Raw genomic sequence first — 24,825 nt, 5'->3', positions numbered from 1 at the left:
AAGTCGAGGGGCATTTACAGAGGCGCCTCTGCACCCCTGGCAAAAAAAAGTGTACTACGACCACTTACTTTGCGTAATGGATGAGCCGCCCCTGGACTGGATGATGGCCCACCAGGTCTCTTCCAACTCTAAGATCCTATGATTCTATGAGTAGCCCACCAAAACTAACAAAGGCATACCCTTACCTCTTGCCTGGAGATGATCACCCATGAAAAGTGGTGACTCTGGGCCATTTCCTGAGATCTGGCAACCCTGCCCAAAATCCCAGCCCAGCAATCAAACCACTAGACCATGCTGGCTCTTGACTTTGTGTGTGTGTGTGTACACAGAGCGAGGCATACACAATGCTCGTTCCATGGGAATAGTGACAGACACAGACTTTGCTGTAACTTGACTGATTTGGACGATTCCGGCACCTTTGAGTAGCAAAGGAATCTTGCCGCAGTCAATGGCATTCCAAATATCTATAGGCTGGAAGGCAAGGCTGTCAGTCAGATCGATTTAGAAGGCTTGCACCATTTCTTTGACTGTCATTCACAAGAACAGGGCATGGGAGGTTCTGTTTTGACAGGATCTGAGCCTTTAGACATTCGGCGTTTTCGTGCTGGAGATGGAGGACGCCGGCGTCAAACCTGACACTGATCACATTAGGCAAAGCAGGGGAGCGGCCTCTTGGGTCGTAACTCTCTTCCCATCGTAACTGTTTATTAATAGTCATTTTATGATGTGTAGATAATGTTTAAGAGGTTGTCGAAATCCATTTGTTTTCAGCAGAAACGCCCTCTTCTTCTTCCTCTTAGCGCATTAGGAATGCCATAATTAACAAGCTATTCCAAGGTGAAGAGGAGGAAACGATGGAGCTCTCGGTTTAAGATCAAGACTGAGTTCAATCTATATATATAAATTTCCTACTGGCGTCCAACGAGGAAACAAAACTCTAAAACCCCTCCACACAACTCTACCAAAATTGCCATGCCCCAAGGACAACCCACTAGGTACAAACTAATCCACTCAGAAATCAAAACCACACAACAACAACCACAAAAAACGGCAAAACAACTGAGCATGCGCACTGGCGCAAACTCCCTGGCACGCGCACACACATGGCCCCTCACCCTCCCCCCCCTGGCGCGGCACACACACGCGCGCGTGCCCCCTCTCCCCCCGGCGCGGCACACACGCGCGCGCACGCGCCCCCTCTCTCTCCTCCGGTGCGGCACACACACACACGCACACACACGTGCGCGCCCCCATCCCCCCTCCCCTCCTCCCTCTTACCCTCCTCACGTTACCTCCAAGCCACGCCCCCTTCTAATCTGTCAAGGAAGAATCATAGAATCCTAGAATCCTAGAGTTGGAAGAGACCTCCTGGGCCATCCAGTCCAACCCCATTCTGCCAAGAAGCAGGAATATTGCATTCAAATCACCCCTGACAGGAGAGAAAGAGGGAGGGAAAGAAAGAAGGAAGGAAGGAATGAGGTAGAAAAGGAAGAAAGGAGAGAAAGAGGGAGGGAAAGAAAAAGGGGGAGGAAGGAAAGTTAGAGAAAGAAGGAAGGAGAGAAGGAAAGAAAAAAGGGAAAGAAGGAAGGAAAGAAGGAGCGAAGGAAGGGGGGAAGATGTAGAGAAAGAGGGAGGGAAGGAAAGATGGAAAGAGAGAAGGAAGAAAAGAGAGACTGCAGAAGAGAAAAAGGAAGAAGGAAGGAAAGAGGGAGCGAAGGAAGGGGATAAAATGTAGAGAAAGAGGGAGGGAAAGAAAGGAGGAAAGAGAGAAGGAAGAAAAGAGAGACAGCAGAAGAGAAAGAAAAAGGGGGAAGGAAGGAAAGCGATAGAGAAGTATGGAAGGAGAGAAGGAAAGACAGGAAGGAAGGAAGGAAACAGGGAGTGAAGGAAGGAGGGAAAGAAGGGGAGATAGGGGGAAGGTTGGCCACAGCAACGCGTGGCGGGTACAGCTAGTCTGAAATAAGATTAAAGGGGAAATGCGCAGCCTCTCGACCCCTTGGGAAACTAGTTGTCAAACCGGCTCAGAGCATCCCAAATACGTATGGACGGGTATCGTTCCAAACAAATAATCTATGCATTAGATGTAATAAACCCTACTCTTAAGATTGGTCATTTACTTTTCGTCAGTGGAATGCCAATCTTGATATGTTTGATATGTTCGTTTATAGGAAATCTATATACTATAAATAAAAATGTAATGTTAAATACATTGTCAAAGGCTTTCATGGGTGGAATCACTGGGGTCCCCAAACTACGGCCCGTGGGCCGGAACCGGCCCCCCAAGGACATTTATCCGGCTTGCGGGCCGTGGAGAGAATGCCTCTAGACCATGGCCATATAGCCTGAAAAAACCTACAACAAACCACTGAACAAAATCTGGCTACCAGTATTAAAAAACTCTAAAATTACAACAGCAAAACAACAGAGAGGAAACAAACAAGGACATCTAATCACCTCTCAACAAAAGATTGGGTTGTTGTAGGTTTTTTCGTGCTATATGGCCATGGTCTAGAGGCATTCTCTCCTGACATTTCGCCTGCATCTATGGCAAGCATCCTCAGAGGTAGTGAGGTCTGTTGGAACTAGGAAAATGGGTTTATATATCTGTGGAATGACCAGGGTGGGGCAAAGGACTCTTGTCTGCTGGAGCTAGGTGTGAATGCTTCAACTGACCACCTTGATTAGCATTTGATGGTCTGACAGTGCCTAGAGCAAACTTCTGTTGAGAGGTGATTAGATGTCCTTGTTTGTTCTGTTCTGAAGGTTGTTATGTGAGGTTTAGTGTTTGATTACTGACTTTATGTTATCATACCTTCCAATATCTCGGAAATGTGCCTTTAGACCGAAGCTTCAGTTCTGTGCAACTTCACTTACATGTGATATGCTGCTGATTTAATTAATTATCTGCATTTCCAGCCAATCAACGGAGTTAGAAATCCTTGGCTCAGTTGGGGGCCTCGGCACGCTAAAGGACATTTGCGATGGCCGGGTATATGTATAGAACGAGGGCTGGGCTGCATTCCCTCCAAAGAAGGTTCCCCGTCCCCAGAGCCCAGCGTGGTATTTGTAACTACTCCGTTCCACCTTTCAATTGGTTTATTAAAATATTAAGAGTAAATGGCGTGTTGAGAATAATGTAATAACATCCTCAGCAGTGAAGAGGGGGAAATAAGTAACGCGTAAATTGCATGTCCATTCTTCGTTTATGATGCAGAACAACAAGCCATGCGCACAACAGCTTCATAATCATTGAAGAGGCGTTTGGAGAATGGATCTCCGGCTTCAGAAAATGCTGAAAGCAAAAGGGGAAGCGGGATCACCTTGTTTCAGTGGAAGGAGGAAACACAACGCAGTGGTTTTGCTTCCCGCATCTGTATCATCTCAACCTGTAGACACATACGCACACCAGTCAACCGACAACCATAGGAACAATAAACTAGATTAAATACACTCTAGAGCAGGGGTCCCCAAACTACGGCCCGCGGGCCACTTCCAGCCCATCAAGGGCACTTATCCGGCCCGCGGAGGAGGAGCGCCCCCCCACACACACACAGTGCCCCTCCCTTGGCTGGCTCATGTTATCCATCAGGCTCGATGGACAGTGTGAGCCAGCCAAGGGCAGATGCTTCGCGTGGCCTACTCTCGCATAAAGCACCTTGCAAGGTGCTTTACACGAGAGTAAGCCATGCGGTGCTGTCCCTCCCTTGGCAGGTTCACGCTGCCCATTGGGCCCGATGGGCAGCGTGAGCCAGCCAAGGGCAGCTGCTCCGCATGGCCTACTCTGGCGTAAAGCACCTCGCGAGGTGCTTTACTCATGAGTAGGCCACGCAATGCTGCTCCTCCCTTGGCAGGCTCACGCTGCCCATCGAGCCCGATGGGCAGCGTGAGCCAGCCAAGGACGGCTGCCCCGGCGCTCCATGCAGTCATGCCGGCCACATGACCTTGGAGGTGTCTACGGACAACGCCGGCTCTTTGACTTAGAAATGCAGATGAGCACCGCACCCTAGAGTCAGACACGACTGGACTTCATGTCAGAGGAAAACCTTTAACTAGGAAAATTGTGGAAGATCCAGGGTGGGAGAAAGAACTCTTGTCTGTTGGAAGTAGGTAGGAATGTTTCAATTGGCCACCTTGATTGCCATTTCATAGCCTGACAGAGAATCCTTTGTTGAGAGGTGATTAGCTGGCCCTGATTGTTTCTTGTCTGGAGTTCCCTTGTGTTTGAGTGTTGTTCTTTATTTACAGTTATAATTTTAGAGTTTTTTAAATACTGGTAGCCAGATTTTGTTCAGACTAGAAAGAGGACGATTTCCCATTCTCTGCTCCTGGAATTACTGTCTCAAGAGGGCAAGAAAGAACCCTTCCACACAGCCAAATGAGATATCTGCAATGGGCATAGGAAATTTTTAATTGATTTTAAAAAAAAAAACTATAGTCCGGCCCTCCAACGGTCTGCGGGACAGTGAACTGGCCCCCGGTTTAAAAAGTTTGAGGGCCCATGCTCTAGAGCATTGCTCTACTGCTGATGGCTGGCTTAGATGTGGTGAGCACAAAGAATGCAGAAGTATTTCAGAGCCAAGGAATGGAGTTGTGTTTTTTCCTGCCTGGCTTTTCTCTCTCCTCTTAGCCTGCATTGTAATGTGCAATTGTCGCTGGGTGAAGGCTGTGGCTCGGCATGGTGTGTGTTGATATTAAGAGCTCAATCAGTTCCTTGCAACTGTGCGCCATTTCTCTGTCAAGCTGCCATACAGGAGATCGCTAATACATAAAAGAAAAGAAACCAGTGCAACAGGCCATCGAGAAAAAGGCAGGCGTGACGCAGACTAGGCGTGTTTCTCCTAGGGACTGGCTGTTTATTCAACCATCATATTCCTAGCCCGTCATTAATATCTACACTTGAACTCCATGGCTTAATTCTTGCACTGGGATTGTGGCACAGCTGGCTGGGAGTCATGAGCCAAAACGTCATGAATTCGAAGCCAGCCCGGGTCGGAGTGAGCTTCCAACCAAAATTGTGTAGCTTGTTGTCGACCTTTGCAGCCCAAAAGATAGTTGCATCTGTCAAGTAGGAAATTTAGGTACCACTTATGTGGAGAGGGTAATTTAACTGATTTACGAGGCCATAAAAATCTCCAGGAAGTATGCAAAGAATGAGAAAGTACTTCATCAGTGTCACAAACGGATGGTGAAGTGACAGCTCCCCTGGTGGCCAGAAGCTGGAATGTTAAATAGCCTCTGTGTGTCTGTCTGTATATGTTGTGTGTCTATGGCATTGCAATCCGCCCTGAGTCCCCTGTGGGATGAGAAGGGTGGAATATAAATACTGTAAATAAATAAATAAATAAATAAATAAATAAATAAATATTATTTGCTCCCCCGGTGGCCAGAATACCCTCCTGAAAAAGCTGGAATGTTAAATAGCCTCTGTGTGTCTGTCTGTATATGTTGTGTGCCTATGGCATTGAATGTTTGCCATGTATAGGTACATTGTAATCCGCCCTGAGTCCCCTGCGGGGTGAGAAGAAGGGCGGAATATATAAATACTGTAAATAAATAAATAAATAAATATGGAATCGTGATCTTTGTAGTTTTTATAGAATCCTAGAATCAAAGAGTTGGAAGAGACCTCCTGGGCCATCGTCCAGTCCAACCCCATTCTGCCAAGCAGCAGGAATATTGCATTCAAATCACCCCTGACAGATGGCCATCCAGGCTCTGCTTAAAAGCTTCCAAAGAAGGAGCCTCCACCACACTCCCTCTGGGGCAGAGAGTTCCACTGCTGAACAGCTTTCACAGTCAGGAAGTTCTTCCTAATGTTCAGATGCAATCTCTGAACAAGGTCTTGGTTGTTTACCTCTTCCAAAGGGCATTGATGCCTCACCAAACTACAAATAATGATGATGATGATGATGATGATGATCATCATCATCATCATCATCATCATCATCATCATCTCCCCGATGGGGACTCGGTGCGGCTTACATGAGGCCAAGCCCAAAACAGCAATTACATGAAATAAAACAAAACCAAAAACAAATCCTAGGCTTCCAAAGCATTGCTCCTTGGCTGTCAAAGTGGTGCCAAACTGCATTCATTCTGCAGTGTAAATACGCCCCGAGAGCCAATGTTGGAGCCAGCTCCATAGCCCACCATTGTCAAGGATGTGGCTCAAAATGAGAGGGAAGACGAAACATGCCGCAGGGTTCCGTCCTGGGCCCGGTCCTGTTCAGGATCTTTATTAATGACTTAGATGAAGGGCTAGAAGGCAGGATCATCAAGTTTGCAGACGACACCAAATTGGGAGGGAGAGCCAAGACTCCAGAGGACAGGAGCAGGATTCAAAACGATCTTGACAGATTAGAGAGATGATTGGCCAAAACTAACAAAATGAAGTTCAATAGTGACAAATGCAAGATACTCCACTTTGGCAGAAAAAATGAAATGCAAAGATACAGAATGGGTGACGCCTGGCTCGAGAGCAGTACGTGTGAAAAAGATCTTGGAGTCCTCGTGGGGAGGAAGTTAAACATGAGCCAGGAATGTGATGTGGCGGCAAAAAAGCCAATGGGATTTTGGCCTGCATCAAGAGGAGCCTAGTGTCTAGATCTAGGGAAGTAATGCTCCCCATGCTCTATTCTGCTTTGGTTAGACCACTTTACCTGGAATATTGTGTCCAATTCTGGGCACCACAATTCAAGAGAGATATTGACTCTAAGCTGGAATGTGTCCAGAGGAAGAGGGTGACTCAAATGATCAAGGGTCTGGAGAACAAGCCCTATGAGGAGCGGCTTAAGGAGCTGGGCATGTGTAGCCTGAAGAAGAGAAGGCTGAGAGGAGACATGATAGCGATGTATAAATATGTGAGAGGAAGCCACAGGGAGGAGGAGGGAGCAAGCTTGTTTTCTGCTTCCCTGGAGACGAGGACGCAATGGAGCCATGGCTTCAAATTACAAGAGAGGAGATTCCACCTGAACACGAGGAAGAACTTCCTGACTGTGAGAGCCGTTCAGCAGTGGAACTCTCTGCCCCGGAGGGAGTGTGGTGGAGGCTCCTTCTTTGGAAGCTTTGAAACAGAGGCTGGATGGCCATCTGTCAGGGGTGATTTGAATGCAATATTCCTGCTTCTTGGCAGAATGGGGTTGGACTGGATGGCCCAGGAGGTCTCTTCCAACTCTTTGATTCTATGATTCTATGATTCCTCTACCCTCCCACCTTCCTCACAAAGGCTCACAATTTCTCTATTGTTATATATATTTCTTTTTCTTTTGGAAATGGTGATGCTCTCTCATCTCATTTTGTATACATCATCTTTCCTGGACTCAATTGTCCTGCCAATCAGCATGCCTTGATCTTGCGTTTGGCACCGGACTGAGCGGAAAAGGCATTTCTCATTGCCGCTGATTATATGGCTCACGCGCACCGTGCCGCTAAGTGCCGAAAAGGGAATGTTTCTGCTTCCGAGGGAGACGGCTTGGTGGCCGGGGGTCCTTCTGCACAAAATTGTCAGAGGGAGGGAGCCAACGCCGCCGCCGCCAACGCCGTAATTTTGTTATCCGAGATGAAAGGCAAACATGACCTCACCATCTCTGGAATGGACAAGAAAAGCACTCTTTGGAGCCAGCCTGCAATCTTGCAGAAGAAGATTTTTGCCGTGTTGTTCGGCACCTAAGAGATTTTGGGGATCGTTTTTGGATTGCTTTTTTGCCAGGAATGAAATTCAGGCCAGGCTGGGTCTTTGTTTTTGCTCTGCCTTTGTCCAATTATTCAAGGCCGTTTTGGGCTCACTTTTACGACTCCCTTCACAGTTGCTCCTCTTACAGGGGTAGGTATACCTAAAAAGACTATTCAAAATGCAATAGGCTCTCGGTTAACCATCACCCATGGCGACTGGGAGGTGTTAGATGAATGTGGTTTCTGGTTGCTGGAGAGTTGCTATTAAAATGGCTTTAACTCAGGCTATATTCCATATTCATCTGGAGTTTTGGGGTCAGATGTCATCTATACGCAGATGATGTCCAGCTCTATCACTCCTTCCCACCTGTTACTAAGAAGGCTGTGCAGGTCCTCAACCGCTGTGTCAGGCTGGATGAGGGCGAACATCTTGGAGAGTTCTTGGAGAACGGGAGAAGTTCCAGCAGATTGGAGGAGGGCCAATGTGGTCCCAAACTTCAAGAAGGGAAAAAAGGATGACCAATGTCCGGTCAGCCTCACTAGAACAAGAGTCAAAACCTGTTGGTGTCACATCCATGCATGCATTTGCTTACATGCATCATTGTCCTTTTTTCGGCCATTTTGCAATGCTTAATGATTGTGTTACTGAAATTCAGAAGAGAGATGTTGACAAGCTGGAATGTGTCCAGAGGAAGAGGGGGATTAAAATGATCAAGGGTCTGGAGAACAAGCCCCATGAGGAGCGGTATAGAAGGAACGAGCGGAAGTCATTTCAGAACCATTAGCAATCATCTCTGAGAGTTCTTGGAGAATGGGAGAAGTTCCAGCAGACTGGAGGAGGGCCAATGTGGTCCCAAACTTCAAGAAGGGCCAAAAGGATGACCCAAACAATGACCAATGTCCGGTCAGCCTCATGTTGATACCAGGCAAGATTCTGGAAAAGATTGTGAAGGAAGTGGTCTGCAAACACTTAGAAACAAATGCGGTCATCACTAAGAGTCAACATGGATTTATCAAAAACAAGTCATGCCAGACTAGTCGGATCTCTTTTTTCGATAGAGCTACAAGCTGGGTAGATGCGGGGAATGATGCCGTGGATGGAGCGTGTCTGGATTTCAGGAAGGCCTTCTTGGACAAGGTCCCCCATGACCTTCTGGCAAGGAAACGAGTCCAATGTGGGCGAGGCAAAACTACGGTGAGGTGGATCTGGAATTGGTTAAGCGGACGAACGCAGTGGGCGATTCTCCCCAAGGCTTCCTCCTCTTCATCCTGGAAAGAAGGGACGAGTGGAGTGCCACACAGCAGGGTTCTTCCGTCCTGGGACCGGTCCTGATCAGGATCTCCATTCATGACTTAGATGAAGGATGAGAAGGCAGGATCATCACGTTTGCAGACAACACCAAATGGGGAGGGAGAGCCAAGACTCCAGAGGACAGGAGCAGGACTCAAAGGGATTTCGACAGATTAGAGAGATGAAGGGCCAAAACTAACACAATGAAGTTCAACAGGGACAAATGGAAGATGGCAGGGGACGGCTAGTAACCAATGAAAACATTTATCAACAGTGTCTCCTTATTAAAATCACTGTCCAGTCACATCACCCAGTTGTTCCATTATTCTATATTTACCTGTTTCAGTGCATTTGTGAACACTTGCTCAAAAAGCTAGGTTTTGAGTTTTTTACAAAATGTGAAAAGGGAGGGGTTCGAGCTGGTATCCGTAGGGAGGACGTTCCACCGCTGAAGGGCCACCACTGAGAAGGCCCAGTTTCTGGTCCCTGCCTAAAGTATTTGTTCCCCCCTGGGCCCGGTCCTGTTCAACATCTTAATTAATGACTGAGATGAAGGGCTAGAAGGCAGGATCATCAAGTTTGCAGACGGGACCAAATTGGGAGGGAGAGCCAAGACTCCAGAGGACAGGAGCAGCATTCAACGATCTTGACAGATTAGAGAGATGATGGGCCCAAATTAACACAATGAAGTTCAACAGGGACAAATGCAAGATACTCCACTTTGGCAGGAAAAATGAAATGCAAAGATATAGAATGGGGGATGCCTAGCTTGAGAGCAGTACGTGTGAAAAAGATCTTGGAGTCCTCGTGGACAACAAGTTAAACATGAGCCAGGAATGTGATGTGATCGCAAAAAAAAGCTAATGGGATGTTGTCCTGCATCAAGAGGAGCCTAGTGTCTAGATCCAGGGAAGTCATGCTCCCCATGCTCTATTCTGCCTTGGTTAGACCACTTTACCTGGAATATTGTGTCCAATTCTGGGCACCACAATTCAAGAGAGATATTGACTCTAAGCTGGAATGTGTCCAGAGAAAGAGGGCGACTCAAATGATCAAGGGTCTGGAGAACAAGCCCTATGAGGAGCAGCTTAAGGAGCTGGGCATGTTTAGGTTGAGAACCACTGCTATATAAAATGGAGGAACTATAAAATTCCTTAGAAGCAGGGAGATGAAACGATATAGATACAGGTCGGGGACGTATTCTGCAATAATAGAGGTCCATCATCATAATTAGGTTGATTATGAGAGATTTTGGTTGGATTAAATTTCTCACTGAAAAAAATTCCCAAAGTCCCAAATTGTTGTGACTCAGCTGGAACTACAGAGTGCCTCTGATGAGGATGATGGGATTCAGGTTCACAATCTGGTTCAAAACGTCCCTGTTTCAGACAATGAAGACCAGGGTGTATAAGTGCAGTTTCCCACAGCAAGGAATGAGGTTGTTGATAGTGAAACTAGCCAGGTACAGGAGCAAATGGACTCAGAAAAGGAGGACAGCTCTCAGCCTGATAACGCTAAGGAACAGACGGACCTGGACAAAACGGGAACCTTAGACCGGGCTGACCGTTTGGAATTCAGAGTTCAAAGGAGTGTGAGAATAGCTAACAAGAAGGAGATCAGAGGCCAAAGAAACGCCTTCATGTTTTGCAAAGGGTATTGTGACTGAGCTAGTTTCTGACGATGAGGATGATGGGATTCAGATTCTTGTTGGGTTTCCGCTTCCTGGCTCTTTGTCTGTTCCTCAAATCTCTGAGCCTGCTTCTGAGGCTCTCACAGACAGTGCAGTGTCGACACAGCTGTTTTCACCAGACAGGAATTTTAACAAAGGGAATAATGGCCAGGTGCCTTCCCACAATGATATCGAAAGTATAGATAAGGATTTGACCTGAGAAGCTCGCCTTGATGTCCGAGTCAGGCGCAGTTCACGTCTGGCAAGCAGACGGGAGGCTAGCTCGGTGCAAGGTCATCGCAGTGCTTTTATGATGCTGAGAGCCTAATGTTTTGATGTTAAAAAGGTATTTAGGCCTCCTGGAAACTCTGTGAAAGCATCAGTTCAACGTAGCTTACTAGCCTGCAAGCTTCATGGAATAATCTTAGCCTGGAAAGCAGAACGCTTGGGATTTCTTGCATTGTGATTCTTGGGGCAATTGTCTCATTGCTTGTACCTGGGACTCTGGTTTGAACTTTGCCAATAGGATTATGTCTCCTGCTTTTACCTGAAGATCTTTGGAACTGTATCCTGCATTTAACCTTAATCTTTGGAACTTTGCAATGCTTATTCTTTATTTTGACTTGGATTTTTTCCTCAATAAACTGTAAAACTACAGCTCTTGTGTGGGGGTGTTTGGAAGCAAGGTGAAGCCTACTCTGAGTTGCAACAGGTATTAAGCAGTGTGTTTGGGACCAAACCTTCATCAGAGCAACTTTTCGTGTAACCAAGAAGCTTGCCTTTTGCTTGTTTGGCTTGTCTTGCAGTCCTTGTGTTCGTGGTCTCAGGACTCAGTCATGTTCTCATGGGATTTGGCTTTGCTGTTGTCTTTTTGTTTCATGCTTCCAAGTGTTATTTTGTATTGATCTTTTCAAACTTTACTTTTGCTTTTAAGAACTTTTTGTCTTTCTAAAATAAACTATAAAGTCTCCTGGCTGTGTGCAGTTTGGTGTTATCAGCGAGGTGAATCTACTCTGAGGTGCGACACCAATGTTGAGCGGAAGTTCTGCAGAACCTTTCGTAATCTCGCTTCTAAGCGAGATTACGAAAGGTTCTGCAGAACTTCCGCTCAACATTTGGGACTTTAGGGATTTTTTTTCAGTGAGAAATTGAATCCAACCCGAATGATATCCAATTATTTGTTCCTGCAAGTGCTTGGCTCCTTCTACCTTTCCTAGAGTATTGACTTAGTGAAAGTTTGGATGGAAGACTAGTTTCCAGCCCAGAACGCCCCAGGCGGACTTCCCTGGGGAACCTTAATGCACCTCCCGCTCTTTGGAGAGCGGGTTTAGCATAACCCACAGCATTCGTTAAAATTATTTTTTAAAGTGTTTACATTCTGATATTAGAGCTGCCTAATGCTCTTCGTTGGAGCGTAAATTATAGATGTGTTGACCAGAGCGGGAAAGAACAAGAAGCCTCTGCATTTCGCTTGCTGAATTATTTAAAACTGCCATTATTTGTTTCCGCAGGCCACGTTCTAGCAGGTGGGGACGTGTCACCATACATTAGGCCTCCTTGGGTCCTTTGCTCCTCATCCCTGTGTCCTGCTTCCCTTTACAACAGCGTTTCTCAACCTGGGGGTCGGGACCCCAGGAGGGGTCACAAGGAGGTGTCAGAGGGGTCAGCAAAGACCATCCGAAAACACAGTATTTTCTGTTGGTCTTGGGGGTTCTGTTTGGGAAGTTTAGCCTAATTCTATCATTAGTTGAGTTTGGGATGTGATTGTAGGTGAACTATAAATCCCAGCAACTACAACTCCCAAATGTAAAGGACTATTTTCCCCCAAATCAACCAATGTTCACATTTGGGCATATTGAGTATTTGTGCCAAGTTTGGTCCAGATCCATCATTGTTTGAGTCCATAGTGTTCTCTGAATGTCGGTGAACTACAACTCCAAAACTCAAGGCCAGTGCTCACCAAAACCTTCCAGTATTTTCTGTTGGTCACTGGAGTTCTGTGTGCCAAGATTGGTTCAATTCCATCGTTGGTGGAGTTCAGAATGTTCTTTGATTGTAGGTGAACTATAAATCCCAGCAACTACAACTCCCAAATGTAAAGGACTATTTCCCCCCAAATCAACCAATGTTCACATTTGGGCATATTGAGTATTTGTGCCAAGTTTGGTCCAGATCCATCATTGTTTGAGTCCATAGTGTTCTCTGAATGTCGGTGAACTACAACTCCAAAACTCAAGGTCAATGCTCACCAAAACCTTTTAGTATTTTCTGTTGGTCATGGGAGTTCTGTGTGCCAAGATTGGTTCAATTCCATCGTTGGTGGAGTTCAGAATGCTCTTTGACTGTAGGTGAACTATAAATCCCAGCAACTACAACTCCCAAATGTAAAGGACTATTTTCCCCCAAATCAACCAATGTTCACATTTGGGCATATTGAGTATTTGTGCCAAGTTTGGTCCAGATCCATCATTGTTTGAGTCCATAGTGTTCTCTGAATGTCGGTGAACTACAACTCCAAAACTCAAGGTCAATGCTCACCAAAACCTTTTAGTATTTTCTGTTGGTCATGGGAGTTCTGTGTGCCAAGATTGGTTCAATTCCATCGTTGGTGGAGTTCAGAATGCTCTTTGACTGTAGGTGAACTATAAATCCCAGCAACTACAACTCCCAAATGTAAAGGACTATTTTCCCCCAAATCAACCAATGTTCACATTTGGGCATATTGAGTATTTGTGCCAAGTTTGATCCAGATCCATCATTGTTTGAGTCCATAGTGTTCTCTGAATGTCGGTGAACTACAACTCCAAAACTCAAGGTCAATGCTCACCAAAACCTTTTAGTATTTTCTGTTGGTCATGGGAGTTCTGTGTGCCAAGATTGGTTCAATTCCATCGTTGGTGGAGTTCAGAATGTTCTTTGATTGTAGGTGAACTATAAATCCCAGCAACTACAACTCCCCAAATGTAAAGGACTATTTTCCCCCAAATCAACCAATGTTCACATTTGGGCATATTGCGTATTTGTGCCAAGTTTGGTCCAGATCCATCATTGTTTGAGTCCATAGTGTTCTCTGAATGTCGGTGAACTACAACTCCAAAACTCAAGGTCAATGCTCACCAAAACCTTTTAGTATTTTCTGTTGGTCATGGGAGTTCTGTGGTTCAATTCCATCGCTGGTGGAGTTGAGAATGCTCTTTGACTGTAGGTCAACTATAAATCCCAGCAACTATATCTCCCAAATCACAAAATCAATCTCCCTGCAACCCCACAAGTATTCAAATGTGGCTCTATTGGGTATTTGTGCCAAATTCGGTGCAGTGAATGAAAATACATCCTGCATATCAGATATTTACATTACTCAGTTCTTGTGGGTTTTTTCGGGCTATATGGCCATGTTCTAGAGGCATTTCTCCTGACGTTTCGCCTGCATCTATGGCAGGCTTCCTCTGAGGAAGCCTGCCATAGATGCAGGCGAAACGTCAGGAGAAATGCCTCTAGAACATGGCCATATAGCCCGAAAAAACCCACAAGAACTGAGTGATTCCGGCCATGAAAGCCTTCGACAATACATTTACATTACTCTTCATAACAGTAGCAAAATGACATTTCTGAAGGAGTAATGGAAATGACGTTATGGTTGGGGGTCACCACAACATGAGGAACTGTATGAAGGGGTCGCAGCATTAGGAAGGTGGAGAACCACTGCTTTAAAACCTCTAAGACAGCGTTTCTCAACATGGGGGGTCGGGAGGTGTCCGAGCGTATTTTCTGTTGGTCACGGGAGTCCTGTGTGCCAGTTTTTGTATCGGGTCATCCATCCATCTGCAAATGCCAGGACTTTAACTGCTTCCTGAAGGACAGGAGGGAGAGGCAGACCTAATCTCACCAAGGAGATGTTCAGATCTGTCACTCCTTTCCACCTGTCACCAAGGAGGCTGTCCAGACCTTGAATCGGTGTCTAGCTGCTGTGTCGGACTGGATGAGAGCTAACACATTGAAATTGAATCCAGACAAGACAGAGGTCCTACTGGTCAGTCGTAAGGCCGAACAGGGTATAGGGTTACAGCCTGTGTTGGATGGAAGGGGTGGCACTCCCCCTGAAGTCGCAGGTTCGCAGCTTGGGAGAGGAGATTCCATCTGAACATTAGGAAGAACTTCCTGACTGTGAGAGCCGTTCAGCAGTGGAACTCTCTGCCCCGGAGTGTGGTGGAGGCTCCTTTGGAAGCTTTGAAACAGAGGCTGGATGGCCATTTGTCAGGGGTGATTTGAATGCAATATTCCTGCTTCTTGGCAGAATGGGGTTGGACTGGATGACCCATGAGGTCTCTTCCAACTCTTTGATTCTATGATTCTATGATTCTATGATTCTATGATCCTGGACTCATCGCTGAGCCTGGAACCCCAGGTCTCGGCGGTGACCAGGGGAGCATTTGCGCAACTAAAACTTGTGCACCAGTTGCGCCCGTACCTCGGGAAGTCTGATCTGGCCACAGTGGTCCACGCTCTTGTCACATCCCGTATAGACTACTGCAACGCACTCTACGTGGGGTTGCCCTTGAAGACTGTTCGGAAACTCCAACTGGTCCAACGAGCGGCAGCTAGACTGCTTACAGGAGCGACATACAGGGAACACACCACCCCCCTGTTATGTCAGCTCCACTGGCTGCCGATTCAGTTCTGAGCACAATGCAAGGTGCTGGTTTTGACCTACAAAACCCTTTACGGTTCCGGTCCTGCGTATCTGTCCGAACGTATCTCCCTCTACGTCCCACCTCGGAATCTGAGATCATCTGGGGAGGCCCTGCTCACGACCCCACCGCTATCACAAGTGAGGTTGGTGGGGACGAGGAGCAGGGCCTTCTCAGTGGTGGCCCCCCACCTGTGGAACTCACTCCCGGGGGAAATCAGGGCTTCAACTTCCCTCCTCTCCTTCAGGAGGAGGGTGAAGACATGGTTATGGGACCAGGCCTTTGGGCACTCTGGCAATTAGACACGGAACCAGAATGATAGGACCAACAATGTGTGGAAAGTAGAACCTAACTATGAGTCGGTGAAACGCTGACCAGCAATGAGGTTTGTATTGCTTTTATTGTTTTTATTGTTTTTACGGGTTTATGGCTATTCCTGCCGATAATATTGATTGTTTACGTTAATTGTTATCAGTGTTATAATTACTGTTGTTATTGATGTTATGTTTTTGATATTATGTTTTTGTAATACAGGCATCGAATTGTGCCTTGTGTGTATAAGCCGCCCTGAGTCCCCCCGGGTGAGAAGGGCGGGGTAGAAGCAACCGTAATAAATAAATAAATAAATAAATAAAGGAGAGAGTTCCATAGCCGGGGGGGGGGGGGCACCACAGAGAAGACCCTGTCTCTCGTCCCCACCAAGAGTGACTGCGAAGGTGGTGGGACCAAGAACAGGGCCTCTCCGGAAGATCTTAACATCCTAGAAGGTTTATAGGAAGAGATGCGTTTGGACAGGAAAACTGGGCCAGAACCATGTAGGGTTTTGTAGGTTAATTCTATGATTCTATGATTGGCAGCCGGTGGAGCTGGTGTAACAAGGGAGTTGTGTGCTCCCTGTAACCCGCTCCCATAAGCAACTTGGCTGCCGATCGTTGGACCAGTTGTAGCTTCTGGGCAATCTTCAGAGGTACTTCCTCGCATGCAAAAAAAAAAAGTTTGTTTTCCAAGGCCCGTATTTGTCCTCACACATGAACTTTGCATTTAACATGTTTTGCAGTTGATCTTCAGAAGGTTAACTCAGGTTTAATTTGCAAGCCTGGTTGCTGAAGCCCCGATCGCTGAGGAAGCCCCATTGTGGGAGGAAAACAGGCTAACTGGGTGTTGCACCTCAGAGTAGATTCACCTTGCTGAAATCACCAAAACTGCACACAGACTGAAGTCTTTGTAGCTGTCGAAGGCTTTCATAGAATCATAGAACCAAAGAGTTGGAAGAGACCTCCTGGGCCATCATCCAGTCCAATCCCATTCTGCCAAGAAGCAGGAATATTGCATTCAAATCACCCCTGACAGATGGCCATCCAGCCTCTGCTTAAAAGCTTCCAAAGAAGGAGCCTCCACCACACTCCAGGGCAGAGAGTTCCACTGCTGAACGGCTCTCACAGTCAGGAAGTTCTTCCTCATGTTCTCTTGTAGTTTGAAGCCATTGTTCCATTGCGTCCTAGTCTCCAAGGAAGCAGAAAACAAGCTTGCTCCCTCCTCCTCCCTGTGGCTTCCTCTCACATATTTATACATGGCTATCATATCCCCTCAGCCTTCTCTTCTTCAGGCTAAACATGCCCAGCTCCTTAAGCCGCTCCTCATAGGGCTTGTTCTCCAGACCCTAGTCTCCAGGGAAGCAGAAAACAAGCTTGCTCCCTCCTCCTCCCTGTGGCTTCCTCTCACATATTTATACATGGCTATCATATCTCCTCTCAGCCTTCTCTTCTTCAGACTAAACATGCCCAGCTCCTTAAGCCGCTCCTCATAGGGCTTGTTCTCCAGACCCTAGTCTCCAGGGAAGCAGAAAACAAGCTTGCTCCCTCCTCCTCCCTGTGGCTTCCTCTCACATATTTATACATGGCTATCATATCTCCTCTCAGCCTTCTCTTCTTCAGGCTAAACATGCCCAGTTCCCTAAGCCGCTCCTCATAGGGCTTGTTCTCCAGACCCTTGATCATTTTAGTCGCCCTCTTTCTCTGGACACATTCCAGCTTAGAGTCAATATCTCTCTTGAATTGTGGTGCCCAGAATTGGACACAATATTCCAGGTGTGGTCTAACCAAAGCAGAATAGAGGGGTAGCATTACTTCCTTAGATCTAGACACTATGCTCCTCATGGCCGGAATCACTGGGTTGTTGTAGGTTTTTTCGGGCTATATGGCCAATGCCTCTAGACCATGGCCATATAGCCCGAAAAAACCTACAACAACCCAGTCTTTGTCGTTTATTGAAAAGTAAAAGATATTTATTTGTCGTGTCAGAGCAACCAGTCCATTAGATTACATTTCTAACAGAACAAAGCAAACAAACAGACAAATACAAAACTTGTGAGTTTGGTAGTTGATGAGATGTCCTTTGAGCAGTCTCTGGCCCCTTGGAGTGCCTCTGGTGTTGCCGCAAGAAGGTCCTCCCTGGTGCATCATGTGGCAGGGCTCAGGGTGCATTGCAGCAGGTGGTCAGTGGTTTGCTCTTCTCCGCACTTACATGTCGTGGATTATTCCACTTTGTGGCCCCATTTCTTGAGGTTGGCTCTGCATCTCGTGGTGCCAGAGCGCAGTCTGTTCAGCGCCTTCCAAGTCGCCCAGTCTTCTGTGTGCCCAGGGGGGAGTCTTTCATTTGGTATCACCCATGGATTGAGGTGCTGGGTTTGGGCCTGCCACTTTTGGACTCTCGCTTGCTGAGGTGTTCCAGTGAGTGTCTCTGTAGATCTTAGAAAACTATGTCTTGATTTAAGTCGTTGACATGCTGGCTGATACCCAAACAGGGGATGAACTGAGAGGTGTCACTGTCTTGGTCCTTTCACTATTGGCTGCTACTTCCCAGCAGATGTCAGGTGGTGCAATACCATTTTCTCCAGTGGTGTAGGGCGCAGACACCCCGTGATAATGCAGCATGTCTCATGAAGAGCCACATCCACTGTTTTAGCGTGGTGAGATGTGTTCCACACTGGGCATGCGTACTCAGCAGCAGAGTAGCAAAGCGCAAGGGCAGATGTCTTCACTGTGTCTGGTTGTGATCCCCAGGTTGTGCCAGTCAGCTTTCGTAGGATATTGTTTCTGGCACCCACTTTTTGCTTGATGTTCAGGCAGTACTTCTTGTAGGTCAGAGCATGGTCCAGAGTGACTCCTAGGTATTTGGGTGCGCTGCGATGCTTCCGTGGGATTCCTTCCTTCCCAGGTAATAATCCTCAGAGCTCGGGATGCTTGTCTGTTTCTGAGATGAAAAGCACATGTCTGTGTTTTAGATGGGTTAGGGGTCAGCTGGTTTTCCGTGTAGTAGACAGTAAAATAAAGTAAAAGATAAAAAGTTCTTGAAAGCAAGTAACGTTCCAAAAGAGCAATAAAACCTAGCACTGTAAAGCAGGATTCCAAGAGACACCAACAAAACAATATCCCAGGAGAACATGACAAAGTCCCGAGACCATGGGCACAAGAACTACAAGATAATCCAGGCAAACAAGCACAAGCTGCTCAGTTGAGCGAAAGGTTGCTCTGACAAAGGTTTGTTTTCAAACACACTGCTTAATACCCTTTGCAACACATGAAAGCATTTCTTTGGCCTCGGACCTCCTTCTTGTTAGCTATTCTCACACTCCTTCGAACTTTGAATTCCAAACGGTCAGCCCAATCTAAGGTTCCCGTATCGTCAAGGTCAGGCTGCTCATTAGTGTCCTCCTGGTCACCTTCCTGTTCATTATCAGGCTGAGAACTGTCCTCCTTTTCGGAGTCAATTTGCACCTGGCTAGTTTCAGTATCAGAAACACTATTCCCTGCTGTGGGAAACTGAACTTGCACACCCTGCTCCTCATTGTCTACAACAGGAACATTTTGAACCTGATTGTGAACCTGAATCCCATAATCCTCATCAGAGTCACTCTGAGACCCCATCTGAGTCACAACACTGAGGGGGAAATAGGTTCCGCTCAATATTATCCAGTGTGACCCACAGTGGGTGAACAATCCACTTTCAAGATCCCGATCCTACCATGGCCATTCAATCAGCCAGGATGGAGGAATGGGCGGAAAGGTGTCTGGTTGTGAAACATTAACACCCGTCTCGATCTTTCTTTCTTTTCTTTCTCTTCTTTTTCTCTCCACGTGTTGTTTGCAGTGGCCTTGCGTTGCCGACACCACACAGCACCGTCTTAATACATTCCAGTGGAGGCTCCGGAAGCTCCAGTGAATCTGAAAGCAGTTCCGAGTCGGATTCGGACAGCGAGACCAGCTCCAGTGACAGCGAGTGCAACGAAGAGTCACGCAGTGGAACGCCGGAGGTAACCCCCAAGGATCTCCCGCCCCTTCTCTCCATATTATTCTATATTTTCAGGTTTCTGCAACGGAATATTCCCACCCTTTTGTAAATGCAAAATCTCAGTGATTTTGCAGCAAGATGGCCTATGTAGATTTCTAGCTTTCTCATTCCATTGTTCAGACCATTTGTCTGGAATGCCAGGGGCACAACTCTGGTTCTCTCTCTCTCTTTCTCTCCTTTCTGCATTCCTTTCTGCTGCACAATTTAGGGCTGTGGGCAGTTCTGGGACCTGCCCCAAAGGGGTAGAAACAATGAAAGGTTCCTCCTAAATCAGGAGAAGTGTTCAAAACTATAGTCTAAATGTCATAGGAATGAACTAATGAAGCCACATCCTTGCCTATGAAAACCATGAGATTGTTAACTTTACGGCACACATGCACATATATGCACATCCATGTTTCAATCAGCATTAATTCAACTGTCATTTGTTTTCCACTCCATTGGTGTCAATTCGTCCGGCGGTTTTTGAGTTATGCCAATCCCACAAACGAACATTATGTTTTTATTGATATACATCAGGGGTCCCCAAACTACGGCCCGCGGGCCGTATGTGGCCCGCCAAGGGCATTTCTCCAGCCTGCGCGGCCTGGCCTGGCCATGCCCACCTGGTGCCACTCCGCCCATTGCAAACACCCTCTGCTATGCCTGTGTGGGAGGGAGAAGCCTCCCAGGTGGGTCTTCTGCAGAGCCGAGCGGCCGGAGCAGAGGATGTCCACAATGGGCGGAGCGGCGCCGGGTGGGCGTGGCCAGGGAACGGCGGCGTTCCCTGGCCACACCCACCCGGCGCTGCTCCGCCCATCTCGGACACCCTCTGCTCTGGCCGCTCTGCTCTCCGCAGCCACGAGGCTCCTCCCGCTCCACTACCAGCCGCGCCGGGAGAACAACCCCCTGCAGTGCCGCTGTGAAAAGGTTTGGAATATCAGTGCCAAGTTTGCAGGTGAACTATAAATTCCAGCAAATACAACCCCCAAACGCCACCAGTGTTCACATTTGGACATATTGAGTGTCAATGCCAAGTTTGGTCCAGATCTATCATTGAGTCCACAGTAATTTATGGATGCAGGTGAACTACAACTCCGAAACTCAAGGTCAATGCCCATTAAACCCAGTATTTTCTGTTGTTCATGGGAGTTCTGTGTACCAAGACTGGTTCAATTCCATCATTGGTGGAATTTAGAATGCTCTTTGATTGCAGGTGAACTATAATTCCCAGCAAATACAACCCCCAAATGCCACCAGTGTTCACATTTGGGCATAATGAGTATCAGTGCCAAGTTTGGTCCAAATCCATCATTGTTTGAGTCCACAGTGATCTCTGGATGTAGGTGAACTACAACTCTAAAACCAAATGAACACTGCCCACCAAACCCTTCCAGTATTTTCTGTTGGTCATGGGAGAACTCTGTGCCAAGTTTGGTTCAATTCCATCGTTGATGGGGTTCAGAATGTTCTTTGATTATAGGTAAACTATAAATCCCAGCAACTACAACTCCCAAATGCCAAAATCAATTTATTTGAGTGAAGGTCATACATTGGGTTGTTAGGTGTCTTGTGTCCAAATTTGGTGTCAATTCGTCTGGTGGTTTTTGAGTTATGCCAATCCCACAAACGAAGGTTACGTTTTTATTGATATAGATGGCGACTCCAATGTGATGTTCCATGGTTGATCCATTTTGAAAGGCTCCTTCTCCTTCCTTCCGCAGCCGGAACCTCCCTCGGCAAACAAATGGCAGCTGGATAAATGGCTGAACAAAGTCAATCCCCACAACAAGGCCATCATCACCAACCAGCATGAGAATCCCAACGAGAGCGCCTCTCGGCCCCAGAACGGCTCTCAGAGCGACGTTCCGAGCAAAGGCAAGCTCAACAGCAGCTTCCCCCTGGCTGACTCCAAAGACCGGGCACTGCGCAGTCCCGTCCGAGAGAAGGCCAAGCCCCGCGTTGCCCAGAAAGCCCCGGCGGAGGCCAAAAGCTCCAAGCAGAAATCCCCCGCTCACAATGAGCCCGGCCCCCCAAGGACTACTGGGAAAAAACAACCCAAAAAGGTCGAGCGGACGTCCAGTGCCGAAGACTACAACTGGCCCAAACCAAATATTACCAGCAGCAGTAGCACCCCCAAAGAGAAGGAAGCGCAAGACGCCCACGAGCAGCCCAAAGTTCGCACTAAAGTCCCGGCGGGGAAGACGGCGCCCAGGAAAGAGCCCAGAACGACCACGGGGCCCCCGCTTGAAAAGAAGAAGTACCGAGGTCCCAGCAAAACCATTCCAAAGTCTCGGGAGTTTGTGGAAACGGATTCCTCCACTTCCGACTCGAACACGGACCAGGAGGAGAACCTGCAAGTGAAAGCCACGCAAACCTGCGGCGGCCCCGACACCAAAGCCAAGGACTCCAGCAGCAACCTCCTCAGCGTCAGCAGCTTGGCCAGCAGCAACAGCAGCGCCTCCCTGGACCCCCACAGCAATGACTTGGAAGAGACCCTTTACTCCCCCATGCCCACTGTCCAGAGCGAGCCCCTCTCCCCACTCAAAGAGTTTGAGGAGCTCCAATACCTCTGGGTGAAGATCGACCTGAGCTTGCTCTCCCGCATCCCCGGGCAAGACACCTTGGAGAGCCCGCCCGGTAAGGCCGAATCCAGGGAGGTCAACGCCAAGCACAGGCGGACGTGCCGGGAGTCTCCAACGCTCGCGGCTGAAAAACCACCCACCAAGTCCAAGAGGAAGCACAAGGTAAGCCTGCTTCTTGATCCACCCAGTTCCTTTCCATTTGCAACTCCCAGTAGGCTGGATCTGTTGAGATTAACTTCACAATTCAGCAGCAGATCAGTTGCACAACTTCAGCACTTTCCAGTAGCTTCTTCCTGCACAGTATTTTCAGTCAACTGCTCCCACAAACTGTAGTCGGCCCAACCTACCTATCCGAACGCATCTCTTCCTACAAACCCTCCAGGAAGTTAAGATCATCTGAGGAGGCCCTGCTCTCGATCCCGTCTGCTTCACAAGCACGTTTGGCGGGGACAAGAGACAGGGCCTTCTCTGTGGTGGCCCCTCGGCTGTGGAACTCCTTGCCTAGGGATATTAGATCAGCCCCCTCCCTCCTGACGTTTCGTAAGAGAGTGAAAACCTGGCTCTTCGAGCAGGCATTCGGAACCCCGGAATAGATAGTCAAGCTTGAGATGGAGAAGGACCCAGGAACGGCCAAGACGATGAAATGGACGAGGATTGGAATGAGAGGATAGAGCTCTTTTTAAATTGTTACTGCACTGTATTGCACTGTCTTTTTTGTCTAATTGCGCTTAACTGTTTTTGCTTTTGTATTGTATTGATGGCATCGAATTGTGCCGATATGTAGACCGCCCTGAGTCGCCTGCGGGCTGATATGGGCGGGATATAAGTGATGTAAATAAATAAATAAATAATAGTCACTCTGGAACTCTTTTACAGACACTTGAGCACATGCCCGGCCATTTTCAGTTTTGCCATTGTCTTTTCCCCAGTCTAGATGACACTACAGACTTACCACAGCACACAGTTATATCTTGTCTTAGCAGACAGGTTCTTTTAATTACATATAGCCTCCGACGAACAACATCACAGCACAAGGAGAGAGAATACACTGTATATGACTTCCTTATATACAATTCATTTACACATAGCAATCACCGATTGGTTCCCAACTCATTGACTCAACTCAAACCCAGGATTGCATCATTCACAATCACCTGGACTAGGCCAGAACACATTCCCCAAATGAAGTTCTATATACAGTTAGTGTATGATTCAGCGTTTCCAATAGAAGCCCATTAGCAGTGCATGACTCAGCTATATTGCATTGCAATGCATTGTAAAACCTGTGCTACTGGACCATTTCCCCTTCCTTTGTGCTTTCAAGTCATTTCTGGCTTAGGGTGACCCTCAGACGAAGCGATCCTGGGGATTCCTGTGACAGAGAAGATGTGACTTGCCTAAGGTTACCCAGGACGTTTTCATTCATTCCAATTCTATTCTCCAGACTCATAGCCCAATGCTCAAACTATGGAGAACTTTCTCTCTTCACAATCTCTTTTAAAATGTCCCCGTCTGTTGCAGAAATAACACCGGCGACAATCTGCATACCTCACAGACAATTCATTGTATACTCCATCATTCCGTCTGTCATCATTCAAGGCCTTACTTGTAAAATCAACACAGTCTATATTGTCCTTATCCAAAGTCTCGTCACAAACCACTAGCCCAATGCTGCTTTCAGGCATTAGTACTGAGGGAAAGGAAGGGGTGCTTCCCCAGGTAATTCATAGACTCAGAGTGTTGGAAGAGACCTTTTGGGCCACCCAGGCCAACCTCTTTCCGCCAAGAAGTAGGACAATAGCATTCAAAATGAGTTGTTGCTGTTGTAATTATTATTATTATTATTATTATTATTATTATTATTATTATTATTTGAAACACAGCAAGATGAGTCCACAGCAGACAAGGTCACTCTGCTGGCTGTTTGATTATTATTATTATTATTATTATTATTATTATTATTAGAAACACAACAAGATGAGTCCAAGATGAAAACACTTCCTTATTATTATTATTATTATTATTATTATTATTATTATTATTATTTGAAACACAGCAAGATGAGTCCATAGCAGACAAGGTCACTCTGCTGGCTGTTTGATTATTATTATTATTATTATTATTATTATTATTATTAGAAACACAACAAGATGAGTCCAAGATGAAAACACTTCCTTATTATTATTATTATTATTATTATTATTATTATTATTATTATTTGAAACACAGCAAGATGAGTCCATAGCAGACAAGGTCACTCTGCTGGCTGTTTGATTATTATTATTATTATTATTATTATTATTATTATTATTATTATTAGAAACACAACAAGATGAGTCCAAGATGAAAACACTTCCTTATTATTATTATTATTATTATTATTATTATTATTATTATTATTTGAAACACAGCAAGATGAGTCCATAGCAGACAAGGTCACTCTGCTGGCTGTTTGATTATTATTATTATTATTATTATTATTATTATTATTATTATTAGAAACACAACAAGATGAGTCCAAGATGAGAACACTTCCTTATTATTATTGTTATTATTATTATTATTATTATTATTATTATTATTATTATTATT

At 46.5% G+C, this 24,825-nt stretch overlaps 1 protein-coding gene across 3 annotated transcripts in view; it reads left to right on the top strand.

The window, feature by feature from the left end:
- Window positions 1–24,825, top strand: part of AFF2 (ALF transcription elongation factor 2) — a 489,804-nt gene that overhangs the window by 416,357 nt on the left and 48,622 nt on the right. For all 3 annotated transcript variants that reach the window (XM_067471707.1, XM_067471706.1, XM_067471705.1), the window contains 2 exons: window positions 19,469–19,631; window positions 21,373–22,395. In XM_067471707.1, coding sequence (XP_067327808.1) covers window positions 19,469–19,631; window positions 21,373–22,395 — 1,186 coding nt within the window. The remainder of the gene's footprint in view (window positions 1–19,468; window positions 19,632–21,372; window positions 22,396–24,825) is intronic.

Source organism: Anolis sagrei, chromosome 10, assembly GCF_037176765.1.
Source record: "Anolis sagrei isolate rAnoSag1 chromosome 10, rAnoSag1.mat, whole genome shotgun sequence".
NCBI classification, from domain to species: domain Eukaryota; kingdom Metazoa; phylum Chordata; class Lepidosauria; order Squamata; family Dactyloidae; genus Anolis; species Anolis sagrei.
The sequence above is the reverse complement of the archived record's forward strand: the minus strand, read 5'-3'. Positions and strand labels throughout refer to the sequence as shown.